The sequence below is a fragment of the Ornithorhynchus anatinus genome, chromosome 1, assembly GCF_004115215.2.
Source record: "Ornithorhynchus anatinus isolate Pmale09 chromosome 1, mOrnAna1.pri.v4, whole genome shotgun sequence".
Lineage (NCBI taxonomy): Eukaryota > Metazoa > Chordata > Mammalia > Monotremata > Ornithorhynchidae > Ornithorhynchus > Ornithorhynchus anatinus.
Window position 1 is genome coordinate 58,944,531 of NC_041728.1, and position 16,436 is coordinate 58,960,966.

General features: G+C 44.1%; 1 protein-coding gene and 1 long non-coding RNA gene across 6 annotated transcripts in view; one reads left to right on the forward strand and one right to left on the reverse strand.

The window, feature by feature from the left end:
- Positions 1–16,436, reverse strand: part of BCL11B (BAF chromatin remodeling complex subunit BCL11B) — a 112,845-nt gene that overhangs the window by 60,827 nt on the left and 35,582 nt on the right. Inside the window, exon 3 of one of the 2 annotated variants that reach the window (XM_029064652.1) lies at positions 7,264–7,479. The exons of the other annotated variant lie outside the window; for it this stretch is intronic. Within the exon in view, the coding sequence (XP_028920485.1) occupies positions 7,264–7,479 (216 nt within the window). The remainder of the gene's footprint in view (positions 1–7,263; positions 7,480–16,436) is intronic. 2 annotated transcript variants of the gene reach the window in all.
- Positions 1,855–6,268, forward strand: LOC103170604. Of its 4 annotated transcripts, none has more exons than XR_003759707.2 (4): positions 1,855–2,123; positions 2,813–2,971; positions 4,856–4,942; positions 5,703–6,268. It is a non-coding gene; the product is annotated as an uncharacterized LOC103170604 (long non-coding RNA). The 4 variants fall into 4 exon arrangements; XR_003759709.2 differs by having other exon boundaries at positions 4,860–4,942; XR_486289.3 differs by lacking the exon at positions 4,856–4,942.

The following is a 16,436-nucleotide window of genomic DNA, read 5'->3' on the forward strand; positions in this document are numbered from 1 at the left end:
CCTCTAACTAGCTATTATGGTCGTGCTCCTCTCAGGTGGATTCTGCATCCTTTAGAAGATCACCACCCGTTTCTAACAAGTCAATGGAGACATTTGGCATATGAGATATCTGGGTGAAAATGCTGCCTTGGCTTAGCCTTTATCAACACAAATAGCAGGTGGATTGCTTTTATTTCTCTCTTGAAAAGGGGCCCAAGAAGCAGAACTCACCAAGAAGGGGGAACTATACATCAATAGATTTTCCCCTGCTCCCTTCCTCTATCTTTTATCACTCAGTCCTTTGTTGCAGGAGTAGAAAAAGCCAGTTAAGCCCCTTCCAAATTCCTCCACTCCCTCTCTGACCACTGAGTCCAGCTCTGAAAAATCTACCACTTGAATGGAGCCATGGGATTCCCTGTGACATTATAAATGAGGTTGCTCAGAAGTCACAAACAAGGTCATGCAATCGGAGAAACGGAACAAAACCCTCAAAAAAAACCTCCAGAGTACTAAAAAATGCACCTACAAGCAATGTAGTTACAGCTCTTCTGGTTTTTCTTAAAACTACACAAATGACTTTCCTTTTTTTCCGTAGGTTTTCCACTTGATAATGACAAGCTCTGGCCGGGCTTTAACGAAGTTCAGTCTCACCAAGCATGCCCTTCATCAGAGGGAAGCTGAGCTATTCCAAAGGCAAAATCATCCTAAATGAACCCAGGTCTGCTTACAAGGAAGCCTTGGGTTTATGCCCAAACACTTCAATTCTGAGGACTGTGGACATCTTTCAATCAAGAAGGCAGACATAATATCCCTATTTAACAGAAAGCAAAACTGAGGCAGGGTTTTGCCTCAGCTTCCCCCTCTAGTCTGTAAGCTTGTTGTGGGCAGGAAACATGTCTACCAATTCTGTTATACCCTCCCAAGTGCTTAGTACAGTGCTCTGCACAGTAAGCACTCAAAAAATATGATTGATTGATTTGCCTCTCAGTCGCTGAAACCTGAGAATACAACATGAAGATGGTCCACCATTGCTCAATACACCAGACCCTTATCTAACTGCAAAAACCCTAGGAAGTGGAAGAGAAGATACTGCAGTGAGACCTCAGAGGACGAGCGCAGGTCTGATTGAAGTGAGATCTAGTTTCTAGTCCCTTCTCTGCTGCTCATTTATTGTGTAGCCTTAGGCAAGCTGTCTAACCTCTCTGTGACTCAGTGTACCCAGCTGTAAAAGGGGGATAAATAGCAGGCCTGTGATTGGGAGAGGTAGGAATTACTTATTGATGATCACTGCCTCTCCCAATCGCAGGGCTGTTGTGAGGATAAAACAAGTAATTCCTGAAAGCACTTTGGAAAGGTAAAAATGTTCCAAAATTTCAAAGTGTTAATTAAGAAGGATAGACAATTTCTCTCGATCCTCCCAATGTTTTAAAGCATTTCTTCATGGCAGAAACTACCCTTCTGTACCTCTTCCCAGATCCTTTAAAAATGCACAAATAAAGTCCTCTATTTTGATATTTCTGATGTCAGTGGCCAGTGTCAGTTCCTTCCATCCACTAACTGCTTTAAAGCGCTGCATACAGCACTGCATTAAAAATTAATTACACATGCTATTTTATTGATAGTGCATAATGTAATGAGCACCAGCTGTGCTAAACATCCAAACTCCTTTTTAAGACAGCTATAAAAAAAGAAAGAAACTGCACTTCCAAATGCTTCTCCTGTCAGAGGAGAAAAACAGCAACATCTTGTATGGATTTGAAACAGAATTCTTTGATTTAGCTCTGCATTTGGAACGTTTGAAGGGTCCCAGCTCAGCCCAGTGGAATGGAATCCAGTTAACTCTCTCAATGTTGTAGCCATTGTCAGAACATTCCGTTCCCGAACCCCTTTGTCTTGAACCAGTTGGGAGCCAGGTTTCACCCACTGTCCCAGCAAATTAGACCCTTCTTTGGCCTGAAAGGCATTTATCCACCCTCAGTCCCTCGATGGAAAATCTCTGCCGTCCCTGCTGGTTTGTAATTTTGCATAATTGGTGTCCCTCTCCTTGATCCGGAGGGTAATGCATTCAGGTACAGAACGCTCACTGTCGTCATGGCAGTCCCTGTCCCCCATAGCCCTGATTTCATCCGGCACTGAACTATCAGGTAACTTCCTAGGATCTGTCCATATATTGGGGCTGCATAGTTTCTGGGTGATCAAGTAAGTGCCAAGAGGCAGGCAGTTTATAGGCAAGAGTCTTCAACACTGTAGTTCGCACCCAATTAACTGTTAAGTAATAATAACAAAATACTAAGACTACACTCATAAATAGTTACACTTTGGACCTACAGTGCCTTTGCCTCCTTTTTCTATTACAGAGCAAGTCCATTCTTCAATAGAAACAATAATGATAATGTAATTTCCTGGCCAGGACAATTGATCCAGCCCCTCCCCACTTCTTCCTGCCCCTCCAGGGGAGGTCTGTCGGACAGTTATTTGCAATGGGAGAAAAAAATGCAGACGATGCTTGTGTGTACCCACACACACGTGCATTTTTTTCCCCTTTTACAGCACTTATCCTCCCCACTTCGGCCCCAAGACGTGCGTCTTGGAGAGATTCAGGATCCTTCTCCAAAAGATCCGAGAATATTCTCCCAAATCTTGATGAGTGAGATCTGCTGGATGAGTTTGCTATCTTGACTCTGATTATTGTTTTATTTCCCATTGATCCTCCAGCGTTAATAAAACCCAGTCTGGAGTGAAACAAAAGCTTGCTTCTTGTTCTCGTATGAAATGTGCAAAACACATACCATATCATTAACATAAAACTTTTTGAAATAATACTGCTTTCTAGACAGACTCTATTAATTGCATCAAGACTTCACAGCAAGGGTGGTCTAATCTGCTCTTTCCCATTGGATGTCGCCGGTTATAAAACCAACACCAAATGAATACTGTGATATAATTGAAGGAGAAAAAAATTCTGCTGTTAAAACCTACTATTTACTTGCAGGTATTCCTTTTATCTTTATTGTCACTTTAACCTGTGCCAAGAAACACCAGACTAGTTAAATAATATAGTAAGCACAATTTTAGGAGAAAAGTAAATTGACTTTAACTTTTAAGATTACTCTATGATTTTAGAATATACTAATGACTACCACAGCTGATTCCCTGTATTACTGCAAACTCCTCTACTTCTGGAAACTAGGGTCCACTAAGTTTCTGTGTTAGTCTCTGGTCTTCAAGAGCCTGCTTAAAACCCTCTGACCAATATCCACCCTCGGCTTTGGAATTCATCACTAGGTTTGTCCATCTCTTTCCCTACTGTTTGTGCATTCACCAAAATGCCTCATGGATGAAATGCATTTTATCATTATTATTTTATTATCCTTATCATTTTATTATTACATTTGTTAAGCACTTACTATGTGTCGAGTACTGTTCTAAGCGCTAGTGTAGATGCAAGTAAATCAAATTGGACACAGTCCCTGTCGCACATGGGGCTCGCAGTCTAAGTAGCAGGGAAGAGGATTTAATGCCCCTTTTACAGTTGAGGAAATTGAAGCACAGGGAAGTTAAGTGAAAACATATCTGCTAATTCTGTTATACTGTGCTCTCCCAAGCACTTAGTAGAGTGCTCTGCACATAGTCAGTGCTCATGAAATACGACTGATTAAGAGACTTGCCCAAAGTCACACAACAAGCAATTGGCAGAACTAGGATTAGAATCCAGATCCTCTGACTCCTAGCCTGTGTTCTTTCCACTAAGCCATGCTGCTTCCTTCTTAAAGCATATTCCACTGGCAAAGGTACGGCATGTCTAAACAATATCAAATGAGGGGAAAATCTTCTCTCTCGTACTGTGGAATGCACTGAAGAGTGAAATGGCATACAGAGAAACTTTGATTTTAATAAGTGAAATGAAAGCCTTGAATTATTTTAATACATCACAATGTGCAAACTGCAATTATTTCTGATAATGAAGTTTTTCTGGGGGCAAATCATTACCTCACTATAAGGTACAATGCAAGTGTGGGAGGAAGGGTTGTTATGGAATTCTCCCTGGTATTGGGATACACAGAATCACACACACACAAATATCTGTACAGTTTTCTCATATCACATATTTCTCATCCCTCTATAAAAAAAATTGCTTATATTTCATTGTTAAGCAATTAACCAGCAGGAAGCATTTTTACACTCAGGTTGTCTGTGTTCATCTAAGGAAATAGATTCTGTGTCCTGATACGAAAGGGAGCAGAGAAAAGTAACAACGGTGACCCTCTCCATTTTTACAGCAGATTGCATGGCTCTAACAGAGGTTACTGGGAATTTAATGACTCTATTCCAACTACTAATTAAACAGACACTAAAAACACTTAAGCAAACAGCCCGACTCAACTGACAGAAGCCACAAAGGGACAAAAATGCATTAAAATAGAATATTTTCAGGTATTAAAAATGATCAAAAAATGAGGAGTCTAACCCGTCAACATTCCATCCTCAGCAGATTGAAAGGAAAACAAAGAACCGGCAAAAGCTAATTATACCAAACTATTGAAGCAGCACCACAATCAATTAAAAACAAAAACGAATAGGAAAGGCAGTGGTCCAATATATCTCATAGTAGCCACGTCCTCCGCATTCAGCGACCACAATTACATGGTCGGTGGCTGTTTAAGCCGTACCATTTCCAAAAGGCAGAAATGACACCACTCCGGAAGATTTTGTGTAAGTTAACCTGGCCAGCCACACAAGTCAAACTCACACAGGGCCAATTAATGACATCTGCTAATCTTTAGAGAAACAAAATTAAAAACCCAGGAAGGTGAGATGTAATGGGGGGAGGGGAAATGGTGTGGGAATGTGGTTGCTCTAAAGTTTCTTTTTGAAGATAGAAACAAGTCCTGAAAAACTGGAACCTGGCTGACTGGAGCAAAAGGAAAGCCACCCAGAGACAAACCAGGCACTAAAAGCCCAGGTGGGCCAACTTTCTCTTAAATGGGATGTGGGACAAAGAAAAAAAAAATACCTCAGGTATTACCAATGTGGTTACTGCACTAAGGGTACAAGGAACAACTTATTTGTTGGGGGTAATTCTGCGCAGCATTTTGGGTGCGAAGAAACCCTATTTCTCTGATCTCTAATTCAAAGGGTATCTCAATTGCAGTCTTTTTCCTGAGGTGGAGAAAACAAAGAGTTAAGTATATAGGCGCCTTCTTTCCGAGGGGGAGATCATGTTTCTTTGGAGCAGAACTTGACCAACTACTGTCATAAACACTTAGCGTGTGCTTTGATATCGCCAATTCTCTAAGTGCCTTAGACTGCAGCTGTAATTAGAGGAAGCCATGATAACAGGTCTATCTCCCCACCAAGCTGGCATCCGTAGCTCAGTGAGTAGATCATTCCCCAAGCTAACAGTACACAACTATCAAGGAAAACTGGAAAGCATCTTAAGCACAATAGCACTGCCCTTTACTCATCCTTCTAATGAGGTATTCCTTCCCTCCCTGCCTATTTTTAGTCTTCTTCCTGCACTGGTGTTTCAACCTGAACTTCCCAGCGTATACAACCGGGAATTTTCTGCTAAGGCCACTCTCCCCCTCCCCATTCCAGATATCCCCTCTCTACCAATCCCAGAAAGAAAGGGAATCAGAGCCCACTAGCCTTGCGCCCACTTTATTTTACTGACTGAGGAAAACAAGAAAGTTCTATTCTAATGCTCTCCTCTTGCTTTACAGAGAACTCCAAAATCATGAAATTCCATTTACTGTGAAGTATTTTGACGGTACCAAACTGTTTGAATACACTACAGAACTGTGCAGACTTGCGGTTGTGGTCAGATTGAAACTTCACAGTGAAGCTGTTCTGTAAGTCAGTACTTTTGAGGAGAAAGACAAAAAGAAAAAACAACCTCTCTAATGAAAACGGTTTGCCCTTCAAGACTCGAGCCACACCAAGTCCCCAGTGACCAAATTCAGAAGAAGAATCGCTTTAATGCTTTCACCCCCATGAATTTCAACATGAATTTTGGGGCTCCATATCCTGCAACCCCTTCTGAAAGATAATTATCACTGGCAAAGAGCATTTCATGCTGAGTCCGTACATCCTACAGAAACAGAGACAAAAAATGAGGAGGGATGAAGAGTTGTGTGAGGCAGATCAACTGCTGCGCTGTACTTCTGCTGCAGTGGTCTGTGGTACACTGTGACTGAGGGTAGGCTCTACTGGAAAGTTAGTGGGAGGGAGGTTTCTCAATTTCTTCATTTTTATTTTCACATCAATAAATGTGAAGCTGGGATGGGAAGTCACAATTTCCCTCATTTCATGGAACTGGAGAGACTGAAGGATGGGTGTTGTGGTTTGGGGTTGGGGGGAGAGGTATGGGAGAGTGGACAATGGGTGGAAGCATATACTTGCACATACACACACACGCTAATAATAATAATTGTGGTATCTGATGAGCGCTATGTGCCAAGCACTATTAAGCATTTGGATAGATTCAAAGATAAAGAGGTCGGACACAGTTCCTGTCCCCTATGGGGTTCACAGTCCGAGGAGGAAGGAGAATAGGCACCAAATCCCCATTTTACAGCTGAGGAAATTGAGGCACGGAGAAGTTAATAGACTTGCCCAAGGTCACAAACAACAGGCAAGTGGTAGAGACAGGATTAGAACCCAGGTGTTCTGATTCCCAGGACCGTGCCCTTGCTGCTAAGTGCTAACTGCTTCTCTGCCCAATCCATTGGCTTCTTCAGTTTTGCTGTTTTCTGGGTCCCCTTTCCTACTCACTGTGGAAATGCAAACACCACTCCCCCCCCACCCCAGGGCCACACAAGTCTCCAGAACGCACACCTTAAGCAGCTGTCCCACCTTGAAGTACACTTTCCACAAGTACAAGATACCAACCACTGGGGATGGGGCAGGGCTGGGGACTTGAGAAGGCTTCAGAAGGGACACATTCTCAGACTGATCTTAAACATCCCACAGAGAAGAAATCTGGAATCTCAAGGATCCGAACGCCGTCTCCTCAGAAATGTAGTGATCATGGTGGGGTTGGTAGTGGGGTTGGTTGTCCTTCCCTCTAAGTTCTATAAACGCTCCACAGGTTTCCCCGCTTCCCAGAGTGTCCTCCCCCAACCCCCTTTTTTTCCCACCCAGCAGGCAAGGTGAACCTTTCCCACTGTATTTTCATAGATTGATCGATAGATAGATATTAAGACCACAAAACTTGGCAGCACTTTACTGACCTTCAGATATGAACATGACAGAACCAAAAAAAAAAAAAAATTGTTCTATTACCTGACAACTGACAATGACATCCAAATGGGCCTGAAGTCTCAGTCTGACTCTCAGTCTGAGGCCCGCCAACTGAGACTGTATGTGCACCACAGCAGGGCAGGCTAAGGCAGGGCGGGAGAGAGGCCAGAGCGCGGAGAGGTGGCGTAATCACTGATGTGTGAGGGTGGGAGGAGGCAGCTATGGGAGCCGCCGGCAGCTTTGCAGGCCTGGACGGCCCTGGAGAAAAAACAATAGAAAAAACTGTCAGTCGGACCTAAGTTTAATGGGAGAGGAGAGCAAGAGGGTAAGGACGAGGGAGAGGGACGAGAGAGGCGGCGTCGGGAAGGAGCGGGGAAGAACCCGGAGAAGCGCTACTCTGCTTTCGCTTGCTTCAAACTTTCTACTTTAAGGGGTGGTGTGGAAGCTGAGGAGACCGTGGTCCTCATCTTAGAAGAAAAGCTAGGGCTGGATTGAGATGCGGGGGGTTGGGGAGAGGGGAGAGGAGAGAGGGAGGGGCCTCGGGGAACCCCTGGAAGCCAGCCAGAGCCAGCGCGCTGAAGGCCATTTCTGAGGGAAGGACTCAGACGGGAAAGACTGGAAGGAAGGGCGCGTGAAAAAGGGGATGAGGTGGTGAGAGAGGTGGACTGGAGCAGGGCGGGCTGAGGTGGTGCCGATGAAAACTGGAGCTGTCAGGGCAAGTCCAGGGGAGGCCAAATCCAAAGGGAATTACTGCTTTATGGCCGTGTGTGAATGCCTGCAACTGACACGGAACTGGGGAGGCTTTCTGCCCAGCTGCTGCTCAAACAGACTCAACCTACCAGCACAGACAATCTGCACTGATTTACAGCTTAAAAGCCTTCACTGAGGTGCCAGAAATCAGGTTCCCAGACTAAAGCCTCCAAGGCCCACCATGCTTCCTAACTCTTCTGAGCAGGCGCTAGCCATACACTGTGAAGGCCCTGCTGTTACTAGATTGTTTCCCTAGAAAGCCTTTCAAAATTGGAGCAGTCCCCTCTCCCAATAGCTGAAAAAATACAAATCATCTTCTCTCCCTTCCCATCTCCCTTGCCGCATGCCTCCACCTCCCCTCCAGTCCCCAACCGCACCACTTATTTATTTACTCTGCTGCAATTTTAATGATGAAAGCAGGTGCCAGAGAGGTGCCCGTCAAAATCACTCTCTTGTCACTAGCCTGAAAGGATCATTACAAAGAAATGAAAACGCAAAGCCATAATCTCCACAGATACACATATCCACACCCAAAGAATAAGACATGGTCTTCATACCCCCGGCCCCTCCCCACCCCCATCACTCCTCCCCGGAAGAAGTCTTAGACTGTCAATCAGGCAATGTTTTGGGACGCCACCTCCCCACCGCTGAAGACCCAGACCGTAAGGCATTGACTACGTGTTGACCTGGCATGTAGCCACATGGGAGGCAAACTGAGCCATCTCATCCCTGACTTGGCACCCCGTGTTCCTCTCTGCAATGACTGCACTTGATTTTGGTCGTTTATCTTCGAAGGCTGAGAGACCACCAGGACCCACCATTCGTGTGAAGCCTTTGCCAAAACCACAAGTGAAGAGACTAAATTCCCCATGTAAATACTTGAGCTCCAAACATCAGGGATAAAATGTGGGCTATCTGGTGAGGGGCTGCTCTAAAAAATACAGTCATTGCTTGGGCTCCTGGCTGGTTCTGCCCATGTGACCAGACTGGAAACGTTTCATGAACAAGTACGAATAAGACTGTTAACTGCACTGTGGGCCTACTCTATCCCAAGCCCCACTCTCCTGGAAGCCAAAAAGACTAACTCCATAATAGCAGCTGCTTTCAACTGACTGCACAAGGGATGTCACAATACCTGGGTAGCCAAGTCAGAAGTTCCCATCCCCGTAGTCTGAGCATAAGCTCCTCGTGGGCAGGGATCCTATCTACCCTCTCCACTGTATGGTACACTCTCAAGCATTTAACACGGTGCTCTGCATATTCAGGAAGTACTCAATAAATACCACTGACTGGCTGAGATGGGTTTGCCCCAGTTTGTGGTGTGGCTTAGAAATAGGACAGAGCTCAGCTGTCTTATCCACAGGGGGAGGGGTGGGAAAAGCAACGGTGAACCTGAAATGAGTTCTGCTGCTTTGTTAAGTAACATTAATCAATCAGTCTATTAATGGAACATATTTGGTGCTTTTTGTGTGCAGAGCAATATACTAAGCATTCAGGAGAGTACAATAAAATGGAGGTGGTAGGCACGATCCCCGCCCTCATTGAGATTACATGAGGGCACAAAATTATATTTGAGTTAAACAGTGTGTCTCTATGATCTTTTGAAGGTGTGGGGCATTTTAATGCAGAGAATGGTCTGAACAATATTTCTGCACCCTAAGGAATAGAGAGTGTTGATCCTGAACTCTGAATCGCCAATCTCTAACCAACAGAGCCTAAAAGGATAGTGGCTGCATGGGTGCCAGTTTTTCACTCTGAGGGCAGAGGGAAAATAACAGCGATGTGCGACTTTAAAGGGGGAATGAAATTCGGAGGGGAAAGAAGACTGTAAAGAGCTAAAGAGTCGGACAGATCTGATTTAGAGTCTTAATCAGGCCCAGTGAGAAATTTTTGGATCACCACTAGACTGCAAGCCCCTTGAAGGGAGGAGCTGGGTCTACCAATTCTCTTGAACTGTACTCTTCTAGGCCGAGTACAGCACTATGCATAGAGTAAGTGCTCAATAAACGCCATTGATTAGGGGGGGATTGGGTGAGCGAGACTGGGAATCCAGCTCAACCCACAGTGGAGGCAGAACCCATGAGAGAGCAGCTTCCATCATTCTCCTAGAGTTGCAGTCAATCAGTAGCTGTCACCAACCCGCTAAATTATGCTTGCTCAGGATCGAAACCATTCCCCCGCACCCAAAACTCTACACATTACTACTGACAACTCCGGGGCCAAAATCACGTGGTTCACAACGCCCATGACAGGCATCCTGAGGGCAACTGGATGTTCCAATCCACACCCCTCGGGCTCTCTGGGAACTGCTGAGCAGGGGATAGCCAGTGCAGACAAGACTTGAGGGTAGGGTGTGGGAACTCCCTCAGGGTCTGGTACTATGCAGCGCAAAAAGGTAGAGTCATGTTGAGAGTAGATCAGAGAGCAAAAGCAGAGCTTTGTGGAGCAATGAGGGAAAAGGAGAGCAAAAGCAAAGCTTTGTGGAGCAATGAGGGAAAAACTAAGACCTGGCGTGGGAGTGGGAATGGGACGACTCATGACCATGGTTCTCAGAAGGCTCCAGAAGCAGGGCGGAAAAGCTTGCAAGAGAAGCTTTCCTCCTGATCCTTAAGCACCAAAAGGCTACAAAGCCAGGTTCCACCCCCTCTTCAATTAAAGACCAGGGGATGTTTTTCCCTGATATCATTTCTCCAAGACATTTATATAAGACTTGGGGTGGATGGGGGGGGGATCAATAACTTCTGAAACATTAAAGGGCTGGGTAAGGAGGAGCCAGGATCATTTTACAAATGCAAAGGGAACTCAAAATTAATTTCCTTTACTGAGAGAGGAGCTTGTGTACCCACCTCATGCAGAGAAAATAACCGGAGGAAATAGGACAGGTTTAAGAGAAAAAAGCAAAAAAAATTAAGGCAACCCTTATTCATACCAGGCTTCTCTTTGGCCTAGTACTACATTGTACTAGTGGTGAGTATAAAACTGGCATGAGAAGATAGCTGGGCCCATCCCAGGAGCTGCCTGAAAGACTTCAGTGAAAGGCTTGATTTTACAATCAAAAGACTGATTCCCAAACCATGGTGCCTAGTTCTTACACCAAAGTTTGCTATCTGTCCTTCTCAAAACTAGGGGTTCTGGACTCCCCTAAATATTATGAGCCCAGTCCCCGTTCGCTGATGGAAGCTACACATAGTAAGGAATTGTATCCCAGATGTGGTTGGAGTCGTAGTTTCTCACTGATGCAAATCGTGAAGATATTTAGACTGACTATTGATGAATTGGGGAACATTCCTCACTGACTGCAGTTTCTCAGGACATGTGGCTGCCAGGATGCATGGAGAGAGCCTTTTGAAAGTAAGGAATGACCTCTCCTTGCCACCAGGAGAGCCCATCGTGGGACGTAGTCCTTTGAATCTGAAAGGAGGTGGCTTTGTGCAACTGTCTTCAGTAAGGCGCAAAGCATTCTGGTGGAAATACATACCCCAAAATATGGTCATGAAATAGGAAGTGTTCTCAATGTTACTAAGAGATCTAATGAAGACAACAACAATTAGGCAGCTATACACCCTGTTCAGTCCCTCTCTGGTCCCCTTGGGTCCAAGATCCTGCTTGCCTTCTTCGACAGTAAATGTGAAATCTCTGCCTGAGAAATCACAGTCCATACAAAAGTACAGTGACATCAAGTCTTAGTTCCAGTCTGAACTCTATACGTCTTTAGCACTGGATGATTTTATATTTTTCAATTTTGATTAATCTGAGGAGTTTTTCCATGAGTCAGGTACAAATGTTGATAACTAGCACCCGCAGTATTTGCTGAGCTTTAAAACCAACTACAAGAAATATTTCCTGACAAAATAAATCAATTCATGTGCTTTAAATATTAGAAATAGAATTTGAAACCTTTGTTAATGTACTTTGGCACCCCTTTCAAACATTCCTTCAATTCATTCATCTACATACGTATCCATGAAGCAGACTAACACGCCCTCAACCACAGACACAAACACGCACATGTGCAAAAACAGACATACACAAATAACCTTGCACTGAAAGCTAGACACAGCAAATTTTGCACAATATAACAGTCACGCTTTCATCTAAACAATTTTGTTTCCTTCCAAATTTGGTTTTCCCATCTAGGCATCTAGAAATAATTGCACGCGCACGCATGCGTACCCGCGCACACACGCATACACACTCTGAAAATATATTTTATAGGCAATGTGCATTTTTCTCAATATGGGTTGCCTCTTAAATTGATACTTTTTTTAATAGAGGGCTCCAACAGATATTGCATAAATGAGTCATAGATCAGGGAAAGAGACGTTGTGAGCAAGAAACAGTGTATGAGTGAGAGACCCTGGCACACAAATGTGACAGTACCCTAACCCCCCCTCCCCCATGCCAAGACATTAATTCTCACAAGTCGGAGAAAATTACTATGCATGAATGCAAAAAGCATGATCAGGAGTAATTAACATGGCTTCATATGCAAATTTTATTAATGCAGAAGTACAAAGTCATTATGCAAATGAAACTTACGTCAACTCTCTTGACAAATATTCATCTCTAAAGCTCAAGTTTCTCCTTCTCCTTTTTTTTGGGGGGGGGGGGTTAAAAAAGCAATGAGGACTGTTTGACAAGTTTGCAAAGTTGTTTTTCAACCAGAGAAATTTATTCTTGCATTGTTGATATTTTTTTGTTGTTGGCAGGTACACGACAGCTCATGGAGGAAAAAAAAAAAGCTACCAGCAGCAGGCAGCCAATCAAAACGCCAGCGGCTGTAATGAGCGCGATTGATGACTGTTTGGCTGTACTGCAGGGTAATGAACTAGAATCCAGTCTGAGGAGAAAAAATATGAATATTCATGAAGCTGTGCTCCTGCCTTTGATGATTAAAGAAATTTTTAATATTCAAATAAGCGCTTGCCAAGTGATTAACAAAGAACAAGCATGCAGAAATATGGAAATGGAGCGGGGAAGATTTGAGAGTCACAGTCTGTGCAGGAAAAGGCAGCACAAAATTTCATAAACAAGATCGGCAGATAACCCAATTCAAATGCGAGCAAATAAAAACATTTCTTTCTAATCTGTTAAATATTTTGCCAGCTACTTTGTTTTAAAGATGATTTTAAAACAGACCTATACACTAAGGGGGGCGAGGGGTAGGGGTATCACTAAAGTATAGTGCTTAACACTAAAGAACCAGTTGTGTTTCTTTAGTCTGGGAAATGTGGATATTCTCAAGATCGATAGAGAAGGGCAAACGGAGGTGTAAGACTCATGGTACTTGATAATAACAGGTCCCGAGTCCAGGCCCAGGAGTCTCAAGCTTTGAATTTAAACCCTCCTTCTGACACTGACTCTGCCAGGGTCATGTTTAACCTTGGGCCCATCCTTTCACAACCCCGGAGTCTCGCCGACTTCCGCATCTCTTAAATGGGGACAGCGCCCAAGAGTGCGTGGTGAGGGGCCTAGCTGCAGTGCAGAACCCACAAGGCTCAGAAAAGTGGCTAATTTCTTGGGGCTTGACACTCGAAGTGGGTGACATTCCCCCTACATCTTCCGCACCGTGGTTCCGGTGGCCGTTCTCTTGGCTTTAATCATAGTCTAGAAAGATTAAAGAAGGGACATGGGAAGAGGAGGAAGTGTCCCTGAGGAAAGCTAGGAAAGGCCCTGGAGAGCCTGAATAGGATATTCCAGAGGCTTATCACCCTAAACAGGCAGGGAGAATAAAGGAAGCATGTTATCCTCCTGGTGACTAAGGTGCCAGTCCTTCTGCCCTGCTGAGCAAATACAGTCCTCAGACCACCAGTCCTTTCTCACCACCAGGTAAGTTCGGGCTCTTATTGGAACAGCTCGGACAAGTCGCTTAACTCCTCTGTGCTACAGTTACGTCATCTGTAAATTGGGGACAGACTGTGAGAGCCCTTTGTAGGACAGGAACTGTGTCCCACCTGATTATCTTGTATCTACCCCAGTGATTAGCACAGTGCCTGGCACATAGTAATCACATAAATACCGTTTTTTTTTTAAAAAAAAAAAAGTGCTCCACTAAGGATTCTCACTGCAGCATGTAGTAACCCATATTAGCTAGTAAAGATGATCCTGCAGTCAAAATATATTTAATTAGGAGCTGATGACATCCATTTTGAAAATTCTGTGTCTGAAATATTGAGGGCTACTTTATTTGAGTCCTACGTATGTGAGCACTGGACACCTCCCTCCCCACACCTGGCACAATCCTCTAACCATACCACATCTTCTAGGGGTTTTCTTAGGAATCTAACTTCCCTTTTTTGTAACTGGATTTCGGTTTGACCTTATAAGAAAAAAAAAATTTCTTCATATGTGCAGAGTCTATTCCCTCTTTTTGTTTACTGCTTCCACCGCATTCTGAGGAACGGCAAATAGCAAACTCGCTTTCCATTTAATTTATTTGGTGGCACTGCTTAACTATGAATGAAAAAAATCAAGCAGACTATAGAAAGGGTTGGGGATTACCCTCACATAAATTGGAGTCCTTTCCAAACTGAAGGACTATCATATAAACTGGGAAGCACTGTTTAACTGACCTGTCACCTTGAATATGCATTCTAGATTCCCAGCCTCCATCTAGCTCCTCCCCACAAGGCCCCTACCTCCCTCCTGACCCCAAAAAAGTTACCAAAAAAGGTAAAACTGAGGCCACACCCTAATTGCGGTCCTCTCCCTCTCTAACATGTCTCACTATGTCTAGGTATTTGCTGGGGCCCAGGATGTTAAATTAGGCAACGCTTGTGTTGTTGTGCCTGAAGAGGGCTAGGTTCACCTTTATATTTCCTGACTTTTGTTATAGTTTGTGTCAGAACCTGAACGTTATGTAAACACCTTTTTCAGCCTATAAATTTCCCTGTTGCCTTGTTGGGAGGTATTTTTTGTTGGCATTTTGAGGTATGTTTGTTTTTTTAAGTGCCCTGGAATTGTGTAAGGGTTTAGACAGCTGATGGTACGTACTTCCCTTGGCGTTCTTATGAGCTTATTTCAATATCATGGCTTATATAAAAATACATTTAAAATGGAGTTAAGCATTTATTTAAGCTATTTCAAAATGAAATATTAGAACAATGACAACCCTCTGATCAAGCTGGCAAAGAGAATGGTTTGGTGCCTTGAATAAAGGACTCTCTGGAAAGAGAGAAGCAGCATGGGCTAGTGGAAAAAGTCCGGGCCTGGGAGTCAGAAGGACCTGAGTTCCAATTCTACTCTGTCAGTTGTCTGCTGTGTGACTGTAGTCAAGTCACTTAACTTTTCTGTGCCTGTTACCTCATCTGTAAAATGGGGGTTAAGACTTGGAGCCCAATGTGGGACATGGACTGTGTCCAAACTGATCAGCTTGTATCTATCCCAGGGCTAGGAATAGTGCCTGACATAGTATACGCTTCTAATCCCGGCTTCACTACTTATCAGCTGTGTGACGTTAGGCAAGTCACTTAATTTCTCGGTGCCTCAGTTACCTCATCTGTAAAATGGGGATTCAGGCTGTGTCCCACGTAGGCAACCTCATTACCTTGTATCTATTCCAGTGCTTAGAGCAATGCTTGGCACACAGTAAGCGCCTAACAAATACCATCATATTATTAAAAAATATCATCAAATTTTTTTTAAGTCTGTCCCACAATCTGGACAGAGGCAAGATATTACCAGGCTGTGAATAGCACCCTCTCTGAACAGTGCACACTCCACTATGCTAGAGGTGTTCCCGGCAAGGGCAGAAAGTTTGGAAGTTTTCCTCAACGGGTCACAACCCACTGCTGCTGTGCAATGAGCTTTATTACGGGCCTCTTCCACCCTCCTGCCAAACAGATGCTGAGCGACCCGCTAGCCTCCCGCCCCGTGGAACTCCTGGCCAACACCGAGGGCCTTGGCATTTGGAAAGGAGGCACAAGCATACTTTCCTTTATGCTCGGGGAGTTACTAGACACGGGGGCTCTCTCACCCTGAAGCTCCTCCTCCACTTTCATGTCATATCTGTCAGAATGAATCACACTTTAAAATATTTACACTAACACTGCACATCCTCTGCACATTCAATTCATCCCAGAAATGGATAGAAATAAATGCCCAAGCTCGAAGTGTGAATCGCGTTAACAGTATCACAAACATTTGTTTTTTCATCTTGGAGGGGGCTTCCGAAGGAAGGGGGTGAATATGTTCTTGCTAGAACGAAGATAGTCCCCAACGAATCTCTCCCCACACTAACTTTTAAGACACCTGTTTTCACTGTTGCTTTCCCCAGTTTCTCTAAGAGCCAGATAGCTTAAATCTTTTTAGGTGTTTAATCCTTCTTCCAGATTATTCTATGAACACAGCTGTATCGCTCGACATATTCATGCCAATCAAAATCTGTATCTCTTCAAGGGATGTGTCTAATCACACATCCCTGCCCTGAATGAATTAAAATGGAGTTTTAAGGCACCGCTGAGAAG